This window comes from Hipposideros armiger, unplaced genomic scaffold, assembly GCF_001890085.2.
Source record: "Hipposideros armiger isolate ML-2016 unplaced genomic scaffold, ASM189008v1 scaffold_107, whole genome shotgun sequence".
Lineage (NCBI taxonomy): Eukaryota > Metazoa > Chordata > Mammalia > Chiroptera > Hipposideridae > Hipposideros > Hipposideros armiger.
The window spans coordinates 2,690,027-2,702,057 of record NW_017731457.1 but is presented as its reverse complement, the minus strand read 5'-3'; the positions used below and the strand labels follow the sequence as shown (position 1 = coordinate 2,702,057).

The 12,031-nt window shown below is 57.3% G+C and overlaps 2 protein-coding genes across 2 annotated transcripts in view; both read right to left on the bottom strand.

Moving 5' to 3' along the window:
* The window catches only part of HSPB1 (heat shock protein family B (small) member 1), a 1,566-nt gene extending 868 nt beyond the window's left edge, over nucleotides 1–698 (bottom strand). Inside the window, exon 1 of the mRNA XM_019646826.1 lies at nucleotides 206–698. Within this exon, the coding sequence (XP_019502371.1) occupies nucleotides 206–572 (367 nt within the window). The 5' untranslated portion in view covers nucleotides 573–698. The remainder of the gene's footprint in view (nucleotides 1–205) is intronic.
* Nucleotides 699–7,939: 7,241 nt separating this feature from the next.
* SRRM3 (serine/arginine repetitive matrix 3) overlaps nucleotides 7,940–12,031 on the bottom strand; it is a 55,757-nt gene continuing 51,665 nt past the window's right edge. Inside the window, exons 13-15 of the mRNA XM_019646837.1 lie at nucleotides 11,443–11,703; nucleotides 11,194–11,331; nucleotides 7,940–9,489 (exon numbers count right to left, since the gene is read on the bottom strand). Coding sequence (XP_019502382.1) covers nucleotides 9,261–9,489; nucleotides 11,194–11,331; nucleotides 11,443–11,703 — 628 coding nt within the window. The 3' untranslated portion in view covers nucleotides 7,940–9,260. The remainder of the gene's footprint in view (nucleotides 9,490–11,193; nucleotides 11,332–11,442; nucleotides 11,704–12,031) is intronic.

Here is a 12,031-nt window from a genome sequence, read left to right as displayed (position 1 = left end):
GCGCGCGGGGGTCTTCTCTGAAAGGGGGCATTTCTTCCCTTAATAGAGCGTTTTTAGGACCGAAAGGTCCCTTGGAAGTTATCAGCTACCCCCATTCTAGAGAAGGGGACACAGGCCTGGGGCAGGGCCAGGAAGCTTAAGTTTTCACTGCTCAGGCTACCCTCCCCGCCCCGCCAGTTCCGTCCCTGAAGGGCCGGGGGCTCACCGGTGATCTCCACCACGCCGTCCTTGGTTTTGACCGTCAGCTCCTCGGGGGCGAAGTGGTTGACGTCCAGGGACACGCGCCAGCGGTCGGCCGTGTGCCGGATCTCCGAGACGCCGCTACTGAGCTGATGGCTGAGCGCGCGGCTGTAGGCGGGCGTGGCCACTGCCGAGGAGCCCTCCGCGGCCGGGAGCACAGGGCGCACGTAGCCGGGCCAGCCGCTGTGGCCCAACCAGAGCGCCACATCTTCGGGCAACCGCGGCATCCCGAACGACTGCTCGAAAAGGCGGCCGTGGGGCGGGAACCAGTCGCGGAAAGGGTCCCAGCTTGAGCTCCGAAGGAGCGAGAAGGGCACGCGGCGCTCTGTCATGCTGGATCGGATCTGCGCGTCTGGCTGAGGCTCAGAGAAGTGTCGGGCGCTGGAGCAAGAAGCGCTTTTATAGGGGCTCCAGCCGAGTATTTTTAGCAGGCGGTGCTTCAGGTCTCTATTAATGGCAATGACGGGTGGTGGGCAGCCCCTCCCCCTGCATACCGGCGCAGGGGCGGGGCGAAGAAGACTGCCCACATCTGGAACCTTCTCGTTCAAAAAAACAAACAAATGACCGGAGCACCCACGGTGAGCACTGTGTTGATACAGTGCCCACTTGCTGGACAGGCCTGGGCGGTAAAGCACTGGCCCGCGGCCTCAGGAGAGTTCCCTTCTTTTGTCCAGGAAGACAAAGCTGAGACAGGTTGGATTACTTGTCCCAGGCTACACAACTAGGAAGTGGTAGAGCCAGGATTTGAACCACAGGGTGTCTGTGAAATAATGTCTTAAGAAAAAAAATTAAAAAGAGCTAAGTGGCTTTAATTTAGCGGTTCAGGGTTTGGGCAGCATCCCATCTAACAACTAGAATGGCTCTCCCTGTAAAATAATGCCTTAAGGAGCGTCCATCCTCGTGTGGTTTTTAGGACTGTGGGCTCTGGAGCCAGACTGCCTGGGTTCACATCCTGGTTCTGCCACTAATTGGAAGAACTTGTGCAAGTTAGACTCTGTGTGCCTCAGTTTCCCCATCTGGAAAATGGAGATTATGATAATAATGCTTACATCACTGTGTTGGTGGGAGGATTATGTGACAATGCAAGCATAGACTGTAGCTCAGGACCTGGTACATGGTAATTATTATTATTAGCTACCTGGAATTGAAGAGAGGGAGGAAGGAGGAAGATGTGTACCTATCCCTGTTGCAGAGGCAGTGGTATGTGTGGGTCTGGCCGTTTTCCCCTACCCCCAGCAGTGGGGCTGGCCCAGATGAGAACCTGGGACCCAGTGCTGAGAAGGGGTGAAGAGGAAGGTTATTGTCAACCTCCGCGTTATATCCACTTTTCCTTGAGGACAGGAAGTCTGAAATGCAGCAACCTTGAATATAGTCTGGGGTTTGTCATTGACTTATTGTGTGATTTGGGGCAGGGCCCCTCCTTTCTCTAGGCCTCAATTTCCCTTTTTGCAGATTATGATCTCAAAGCCCCTTTTGTTTTTACTCCCACAGCACAAAGAGAGAGGGGGCTCAAAATAGCACAGTTTGCTCACTCTTGCTTGGAGCCTGGGGCCTGCCCCTTGACCCCTCCTATCTGATCACCTATGGGATCCAGGCCTCATCTCCCATTGCTTGGAGAGGGTGGTGTCCCTGGCTTCTGCCATAATCCTAACATTCCCTCTTTCCTTCCTTCATAGGCATGACCCTGGTCCTGCCTTCCTTCTGCTGACTTATGTCCTATTATCCTTCCTTTTTAGATGAAGAAACTGAGGTTTAGAGCGACTGGCCCACTGTCTCCTGTAAGACAGCAGCAGAGTAAGCCTCTTGCCTCTCTAGTGCTCGGGGCTCTTACCCTCAGGGGCTCTTACCTTGGAGTTTCCCTACCTTCTCTCTTTCTGAGACCCACCATGTTTACTGCCCCTCTTCTGGGGCTGAAGCTATACTCTGTCAGTTCTACAGGGGCTTTGCCCTGCCTAGGACACCGGAGGGGCTGGAAGCTAGACTCCAGACCACTCACCTCAATGAATCTCATGCCCTCCCCGACCCTCAATTTCCTCTTCAAGAGAGAGAGAGCTCCTGGATGCTTTTCTGTCTTACTCACCTGCGCCCCATGAGGAAAGAGTTGGGGCTGGGCTATGAATCTGATGTCACCTCTGGAAAGGCCTCTGAGCACCTGGGGCTCTCTTGAGCCAAGGGTGGGATGCAGACAGGGTCCCTGCCCTCTGCCCCATTTCCCTTGCTGGATTATGTCATGAGCCCAGTAGGTCTCAACTGGGAGCTCCTGGCTGCCCCACAAGGGTCTCAGCTTCAGGAAGCCCCAGGTCTTTGGTCCCTGGCATTCACAGCCCCACCCATCCTCAACTCTATAAAGTCAGGATGAGCTCAGAAGCCAGGGAGGGCCCTCATCCGCCCCTGCCTGCCCACCTTGGCTCAGACTAGAGCGCAGGTGCCCCACCCTAGAAGAAGCCGTCAGATGTGGTCATGGATGCTTTCAAGTGTGGCTCTGCCAGGCCCAGCCATGCCCTGGGTGGAGGCTTCCTGGCTGGCTGCCAGCACTTGTAGGCACAAGCTCCCTTCATCTTACCTGGAACCAGGCAGGTAGGATCCATCCTACTACCCCTGCCAAGGAAGTTGTGCAACAACTCCGTCACTCTGCCCATGACAGGTTGGGGAGACAGAACAGAGAATTCACATTCATCTTCAATGGGCCAGTTTTTGAGGGACTCTTAGGTCACCCTGCCAGTAACAAGGGAGGGGACATGGGTGGCTCTGGGTCATGGTAAGAGGGTGTGGGGTGTGGGAGAAAATGGGTTTTGGGTCAGGCAAGGATGGGCTTGAATCTGGGTGCTGCTGTTCACTGGCCTGGTGACCACTCTGAGCCCACATGTCCCCATCTGCAAAACGTGGCTAATAACATGCCCATCTTGCAGGGTTGTGGTGAATCTCAAATACAGTTATGCACATGAACTGCCTGGTGCTCATTAAGTATTAATCATTATTAAGGAAAGAAGGCCTTTACTTTTGAATATTGAAACTTAGACTGAGAATTATGCAGTTGTATGAACTTTCTAGCATGTCCAGGTATCTTAATAGAGTCCCGTTATTGAGATGAGAAAACGTAGGGTCAGAACTGTCCAAGGTCACAAAGCTGGTAAGGGGGTGGAAAGGATTAGCATTCAGGCCTGATTCTCTGTCCGTTGGGGGAGACTTCCCAGACAGTCCAGGGAGGGCTGTGGGCTTCTGGGTACAGGGTGAGGTGTTGCCTGTTGGAACAGGGAGGGTTGGGCCTGACCCTCTAGGGTGCTTCCAGCTCTGACCAGGTAGGTGCCTTTTGTCCAGGAGGTTGCACCCTGAACCCAGGCACAGGGCTTGGCAAGAGGAGCAAGGGCAGGGCTGGCCAAGTGGCTCAGTTGGCTAAGAGCGCGAGCTCTGAGCAACAGGGTTGCCAGTTCGATTCCCACATGGGCCAGTGAGCTGCGCCCGAGCTGAGCTGCCAACAGGTGGCAGGATGGCTCAGCTGGTGAGAGCACGTGCTCCTAACAACAAGGTTGCCAGTTCGACACCTGCATGGGATGGTGGGCTACGCCCGCCCGCCCGCAACTAAGATTGAACACAGCATCTTGAGCTGAGAGGCCCTGAGCTGCCAATGGGTGACCGGATGGTGACTGGACTTGGAGCTGAGCTTGCTGTGCCCTCCACAGCTAAGACTGAAGGACAACAACTTGGCTGTTCTCCTTCCCCAATCAATTCCCCAACACTGTCCCCCAATTCCCCAATTTAAAAAAAATCTTAAAAAAAAAAAAGAGGAGCAAGGACTGATGTCAGCCCCCACTTGCCCATCCATCCCAATGTTCTTTGACAATTTTCTGCTCTAGCATTCCAGGCACTGAGCTGCCATAGGGTGGTAGTTTTTCTTGGATTAAGAGGACAACTAACTCTACCCCCAGGGATTTCCTAGAAGCCAAGAGGGTAGGGGTGGGGGCAGGGTGAGTGGTGAGGGGTGTTGGGCACTACAGGGTCTGGAATTCCTTAATCAGAGGGGCCCCTCCCCTCATCCCTGGCCCCAAAGTCTGGGGTACTCTGCAGCAGTTCCCAGAACAGCCTCCCAGCCTGGCGCTTGGCCACACTAGCCACACCCTTGGGTGGCCTTTGCCAACTGTGGCTGAGTCAGCCCCTCCTTCCCTGGCTCAGCCCCAGAGAAAGTTCGAGAGTCTTCAGGCAGCTGCGGGAGCTCCCTGGAGAAGCCTGACAGCTGATGGATTGCGCTGGTTGCTGGGCCTGCTGGGAACTGAAAGTGTGGGCAGCAGTAATTAGAGCGCATGGGGGTGGGGGGCACTAGGTCTTTCTGGAAACGTCTAGACACTGTCCCTCTAGGAATCTATTTCCAAAAACCCATTTCCAGCATGCACACCCCTTAGGCCTCTGGCTTTTGGCTGGCCTTGGGATCCCCTCACCCCCATCACTGCTGAAGGGGTGCCAAGGAGGGGCCAGGTGGGAGGAGACCCATCCTCTGGCCCCGCCCACCCCTCTGTCCAGCAGAAACAATCTGTCTAACTTGGGAGCCTGGGGACCTGCATGTCTCTGACTCTGTGACCTTGGCTTGGCCAGCAGCCCGCTCCTGTGACTCATTTTCTTCATCTGTACAATGAGACCATTGGATTGGACGTTCCCTAAGAGTCCTTCCAGCACAATGAATCAACAGTTTCTCCTCCCCCCCCAGCCCCCCTACACTGCCTGCTTTGCCGGAGGGGGTGTGTATATGTGAGTAGAGGGATGGGGTGAGGGAGGACATGGAGGTGTGGCACCCCTGGAGGTGGGAGGCCCTGTAGCTGAAGCATCATCATATGTCATGTCCTGAGAGCCTTTCTCAGGTGGAGGGGGCCCTGGAGAAGGAAGGACAGGTGTCTGGTGTCACAACTGGTTTGCTGAATACACCCTCAACTGAGAACGGCTGGTGAGAGGCGAGGGGGCTTCCAAGAGCATCTCAGAGAGGCAGTGGATGGGGGATGCCAGGTGGGACACCCAAACAGGGTGTGTGCGCTTGGGACTTGCTACCCTGGATCTGGGGCTGAGGGAAACCGGTTAAGGAAAACAGGACATGGGAAAGCCCTGTCCATCCTCCCGGATGCTGTGTGGATTGGTGGTGGTGGTGGGGGGTGTCCCCATAGCCCCCATCTGTGGAGACAAAAATCAGGGGAGGCCTTACTGCATCCCAGAGGCCCACAGCCTGGGAAGGTTCCCCCCACACCCATACCATCTCCCCGTCCTTGTCACCAACGCAGAATTGGAGTTTCCTATTTTCCTGCCTGCCTTCCTGGCAGTATTTTTCCCTTTTCCCAAGGTACAGAGCGGAGGCTGACCCCTCAGGCCACGGGAGGGACAGAGGCCTGGTGCCCTGCTAGCCTCCCCGTCCCGGGAGTGCATCCCCAAGTAGCCAGGGAGGGCGCTGAGGACAAGAGCTTAAGGCCTCCAGGCTGACGGGGTCCTCCCCACCAGGGCGCTCTCTGTTCAGGCCTGTTTTGTGCCCCTCTTGGTGAGATACCAACTGGCAGCTTTCCTCGCTCTCTGTCGCCCTCTAGTGTCTTCTGCTGCCACCGCACCTGGCCTTTGGCTCCTGCCCTCCCTCCAGGGTTTCCGGAACTGCTCACTCCCTGGCTACCTCACTCACGCATTACCTCATTCACTCATTGACTCATTAGACAAACATTTCAAGGGTGCCTGTTTTGGGATGGCAGAGACCAATAAGGCATTGCCTGGGCTCCAGAAGCTCACAGATTTAGGGAGAGAGAGAGACTTGCCAACAAACAACTGGAACAAGAGTTTAAGTCCCTAAAGGCAGGAATAGACCCAGAGCTGGAGGAACCCAGAGGCAGGAGTAGCCGCTGCAGCTGCGGACCAGAGCCTCTTCGGAGTAGGAGGCAGCTGAGCTGGGCCTCGAACCATAAGCTCACCGGAACTCTGGGGGTCCAGGAAGGGGGGTCATCTGGATTGGGATGTACAGGCGTCAAGGGCAATGGTGGGAGAGGAGGTCGGAGGGCTGGCAGGAGGAAAGGATAGCCATTCCAGGTGGAGCCATTTGGAAGGCCTTACGAGGTGGATATGTCCTAGGATGCAGGGTCCACAGAGCAGAAAGTTCTGTTTCATTAACTCAGTACTAAGTCCTCAGAGCCAGGGGCTGTGCATAGCATACAGTAGGTGTTCAATAAGTATGTGTGGAATGAGTGAAAGGTCGGATTTGCATTTTAGATAGAGCAGGATGGACTGGAGGGGGCAAGAGGGAGGGAGGCTGACTAATGGGAGGGGTCCTAGTCAGAGGGCCCAGGATTGCTGGGCCAGGAAGAAAGGTGGGACAGAAAGGGAAGAAGTGGCACCATCTGGGGGCAGCCTAGCTGTGGGGTGCAAGGAGGGAGGCGTGAGGCTGAGCAGTGAGGAAATGGAATAGAGCAGGTATGAGCTCAGTGAGAGACAGGCTGCATTTTCATGCCCACCTTTGGGTGTATTTCATGTTCCCCTGCCCAGGAAGTGGCATCTCCAGAGCAGGGCCAAGTGTGCTCCCTGCGGCCCCCACTGCTTGCCTGAGGCACGGTTTTGCTGAACTTGTGTAAAGGGTTAAAGAGACACAGGTGCTTCTTTGAACAGCATCCTCAGATCAGAAGCAGCCACTGGCCAAAGGCCCTTCAGGTGCCCTTTCCAGCCAGAGGGAAAAGAAACTGGAGGTCATGCGCTGACATAGCCATAGCTTCAGGCGCATGGCCCCCCTGCTCTGGAGACCAGACCAGACCAAGGACATATGCATCATGGCTCATGCAGACGGGAGAGCCAGGGACACGTCAGCTGCTCCCTCAGCAGAGGTGGACCAGGATTCTTCACCTGTGGGGCCCTAAAGGCTTTCGAGTGAATGTGAGATCTGACATTGCATGCCAAGTTGTGGGCATGTGCACATCTGGGGAAAGGGTTCCCAGCCTTCATCAGATCCCCAAAGAACAGCTGATTTGAAACAAGGTTAACATCTACCACTTTAAGAGAAAAGGAGGAAGAGGAGGAGGAGGAAAGGGAGAAAAAGGAGAAGATTTGGTGCATTTGTTTAGATCTATATAAAAGAAATAAATACAATGCGAGTAACTGATCAAAACAAAAACAAAAACACAGCCCTCCATTTCCGGCCCCATCCTAGTGCCCAGCCAGGGCTGGACACTTGGTATTTTTCCTTACGTGGCCACTTATGGAATACTCACTCTATGCCAGTCCTGGTGCTTAGCACTCTCAGGACAGTATTTCCTTTCTGGTACCTCAGCCTTGTGTGTCACACAGCTGGGAAGAGTTGGGGCCTGGATTTATAGACATAATGCTCCAAGCTATGTTCTAGCTGTTCTGGAACATTCCACCTGTAGGGAGAGTCCTGTGTATTGGCCCAGTGCCTTTTCCCTCTGCTCCACTCCCATCGACTGCTGAGGCTAGATGGGGTGTGGGGGTTGGGGGGAGTGGAGGTGGTCTTGGGTCCCTGTTTTCCTCCCCACTGAGCTGCAGGCTCTGCAGACTTATACATGGATGTGGGGAGTAGAATGGATGGGTGCTGGGCTCTGGTTCCTTGGTGCCAGCTCTTCTCTCTGGGTCCGGAGGAGTCTGAGCTCCTCCGATTTCTTGGAAGGAAGGACCTCAGGACCCCATGCCCCCATGCCCTCCCCATACTCCCCAGGTACCCAAATCCACAGAGGCCTGGTTTCACCACCTGCCATCCGGGCACCGAGTGTTTTATTAGAGTCCAAGTTTTACCCGCACTGCGGAGAGAGGGAGGGAGAAATAGAGAGAGGGGGAACCCGGACCAGACCCCAGACCCCTCCCCCCACCAGAGCCCAGGGCATCTGCCCTATTGGGCCAAGGAAGACTTCGTGAGATCCCTGAGGGCCCCAGGAGGAGGGGGCTGGGAGCAGCAGAAGAGGGCTGGGGGCCACTGTTTCCTATCGATGCCCCAGGCCAAGGCCCTCAGACTAGATCATACCCTTTCTTCCAGGGGCTGTAGCACCCTTCTCTGGAGAGCCTTGGCTGGCCATCTCCCCACCAAACCCTGAGGAGGAAGTGCTCCCTTGGGTAGGCCTGAAGCACATGTTATCTATGCCTGTGACCCTGTGCTGCCGTCTGGTCCATGTCCCAGACAAGGGGCACATGGGGACACCAGGGCCTGCTAGAGCAGCAGGCTGCATTGCTTCTCCCTTTTGTCACAGGCTCCTCCTTCATCCACCCCTACTCTCTTCTACCTCCTGACCTGAACCCCTTTTAATCTCAGGGTCAGATGCAGTTGTAGCCTGTATGTCCCACCTTTTGTCATACAGAAGGCCTGGCTGGTGTGGTCTTGGCCTAGGACATGGGGTGAGGGCTGGAAGGGATAGCCTGGCCTGGAGAGAAGAGGTGGGATCAAAAGTGAGCTCCCCAGCCCTGAGGCTGGGGCTTAGTGGCCCACCTGGTCTGGCACTCCTGGGCCAGGGGAGGGATTTAGGAAGGCTGCGGGGGGCCAGCCTCCAGTCCTCAGCCACGGTCCTCCTGCAGCCAGCTCAGAAGGAAGTAGCTCCGTAGCCTGGATGGTGGTGCACCAAGAGTTAGGCCATTCTTCCTTCAGTTTAACTTAGATCCCGCTTGCTGTTCCACCTCTTTGTCCGCCCAGTGATAGAGAAGAACCAAGGGTCCAGCAGAGTGGGTAGGGGAGGCTCTCAGGACTGGCACCTTCCGAGGTGTTTCTGGGTCCACTGAGCTGAGGTCCCCAGCCTAGTGAGCTGGCATCAAGCAGGAAGCGGGGGAGGGTGATCCCTGTGTTCGAAAAAGCTCTTTGTTCCCTGGACACAGTGGGCTGGCAGGAGGTGGGGGTGGGAACCCTTTAGAAGCAGCAGAACCCAGCTCGTCCTTGTCTGCAGGATGCCCAACCCCAAGGTCTTCCCTGGCCCTGGGACCTCTTTGTAGCAGTGGGGTGTAGGGCCCCCCATGAGTCCTGGGGCCTGACCCCTCGCCTCTCCCTGTGTCAGGGGGCACTGAGCTGCGTCTGTCTGGGCTCAGAAGCCCCCACTTTCTGAACTGCTCCGGCTGTGGTAGCTGGGACTAGGGGTCCGGGAGGGGCTGCACGTGCGGCTGCGGGTCCCACGGCTGCGGCTGCTGTAGCTTCCATGGCTGTGGCCAGGGCTGGGGCTGCGGCTGGGGCTCCGGCTTGAGTAGTCGCTGCTGAGGCAGCTGGAGGAGGAGGAGGGACTGGGCCGGTAGTAGGGGATGGGCCGTTTTCGGGCACTGCCAGGAGGGAAAAGCTTATTATAGGCCATCCAGGGCCTTCACTCAGGCCCCAAGCCCCTCCCCAGCAGTGGCCAGCGCTTCCCTGCCTTAGACTCCGGAGCCCCAGCCTTGGAGTGCCCACCCCCTCAACCCCCATCCCAACAGGATTGGACAGTCAATGGTCACTGGCCAATTTCATGTTGATCATTTTGTTTTTCCTTATCTGTCTTTAGGGAAAGGGGGCCGAATTTCAGCTTGACCTGAGTAGCTCAATAGATGTTTGTTGAATGAATGAAACTTTTATGTATAGACAACTCACACCAACCAAGCTAAGCAGTGGCTTCTGTGCATGGAAGGGTTTGTGGATATGGCCCAGCCCTGCTCCTCTGTTCCCCACAGAATTGAGAATTTTGGTTTTTCAGGACACGTGACGGGAATAAGGAAGAGAGCCCTGGCCACTTCTGCCCATGCCTACTGGCCCCTCTCCTCACTCAGCTACCTCCCGCCAGCCCCAGAGTTAGTTTGAAGCCAGGAGGCTGCGACCCAGAAAAAAGAAAAGAGAGTGGTTAAGGGGGAGACAATGCCCCATCACGTGGGGTTAATTCTGAGGAAGAAAACAGGTGTACGTTAGTGGGAGGAGGAGGAGGAGGCAGCCTGGGGGAGGGCTGAGGTGGGTGCCAGGTGGGAGGTGTGGAGGTCCAGCCATCTTAGGACCCAGCTGCATATGGGTGCGGTGTGTGACCTCTCTGGGGAATGTCCCAAGCCTGGAGGTTTGGCCTCTAGCTCTGCAGTGAGGGGAGGAAGCAATGTGAACATCAAGGACTAGGAAGGGCCAGTTTGAGAATCAGACCAGGTGAGGGCTGAAAAGATGCTCAGGGAGGCCTGCGTATTGTTCAGACATGAGAACAGAGACCCAGAAAGGCCTACTGATCTCTCAAGGTTGCCCAGCAAGGCTGTGGCAGAGCTGGGATCAGAATTTTGCCCCATGTCAGGGGTCTAGGGCTTCGGGGTGATTTCTGCAAACACAGACCATGGGCTCGCCTGGAGACCCAGGCCCAGACCCTCCAGTGCTGGCAGAGAAGCTCTGATCATAGCACAGCCCCACTGGACTGTGTGGGGAAAGTGGGAGGGACTGATTCCTCCCTTAGCTGCCCCAGAGACCAGGCTGCTGGTGCCCCCTCCTCCAAATTCCCCAGGGTGCTGGGAGGTGAGTGGTGAGGTTAGTGAGAAAAGGAGAGGCAGACAGACAGCTGAACAGAGCCAGATCAGCTCACATGGGCATCTCCCTGCAGCCTGTGGAGAGGGGGTCCACTTGGCCCCCGGGCTGGCCACAGGCCACTCAGCAGGCTGGACCTTGAGATGAAGGAGAAAAGGAGACATCATTGCCAGGAGATGAATGTGGGTAGGAAAGAAGGGCGGGAGGGACTCCAGGAGGGATGGCTGGAATCTTCCAGAGCTTAAGTCCACATTTGCCGCTTACCCTCCTCTCCATGGGCCTTCAGGCCCCCACCAGAGACCATTCCCGTCTTGAGACCTCCTTCTCCTCCAGGAACCTCTCTCTCTGTCTCCGAGTCCCACCCCTTCTCCAGCACTAGTTCTAACCCCTTTCCTTCAGTGAACCCCCACCTCCTCTCCTTCCGCCTCGTCCCCTCCCTGCTCCAGGAGGTCCCAGGTGCCCTCACCCCAGAGATCTCTGCGGCTGGTCCCCCGGCCCCTCCATACCTGGTGATGCGCCGGGGCTCCATGAAGCTGGGCGAGTCCCGGCGTCGTTTGCGGATGGGCGAGTAGCTGCGGGAGCGGCGCCGGGCGCGGACGGCCTCGGCCTCGGCGTGCCTCGCGCGGCCCTCGACGTCCTTGTCCCTGCGGGGCCCCGCCGGAGGTGAGCGCCGCGGCCTCCCGGGCCCGCCCTCTCCCCGACCCCCTGCACCTCTTCTTCCTCCCACCGCCAGGCGGGAGCCCGGCCACACTTACCGGCCCACGGGTTTCTTGGGCGACGGCGAGCGGCTGGGGCTGCGGGCCCTCTTCTCCGCGGAGCGCGAGCGGGATTTGGTGGGCGAGCGGCTGGAGCTCCAAGAGCGCGGGTGGGGGCCCGGGCTACGCGACGAGCTCTTCCCCTCCGGGCCGCCGTGCCGGCCATGCTCGCCCGGGGACGGGGAGGTGCTGGCCGGCCGGGCGCGCGGGGGCCGCTCCTTGGCTCTGAAGGAGGGGCACGGCGACAGGGGCTCAGCTAATTAGAAAGTGGGCTCCGTGGAGGGGAGGGGTGGAGTGCGGGGAGAGAGAGGGGGCCCGCCCGGTGACAGGGCGGGGGCTCAGCTAGGGAGAAAGTGGGTTCGGTGGACAGGAAGGGGCTCCGTAGGGGGAGGGGTTCTACGGGGCAGGAGTTGATCGAGTGGGGATGGGTTAGTCAGCGGGAGGAGGTTGTGAGTCGCAGTGGAAGGTTCCTGGGGGGCGAGGGCGGGGGCGGGAGGGGTTATTAGAGGAAGGAAGAGGGGCGCGGAGAGGAACCAGTGAGGAAGAGGTTGTCTCGTGGTGTCGATGGAGAGTGAGCAGTGTGTGTGTG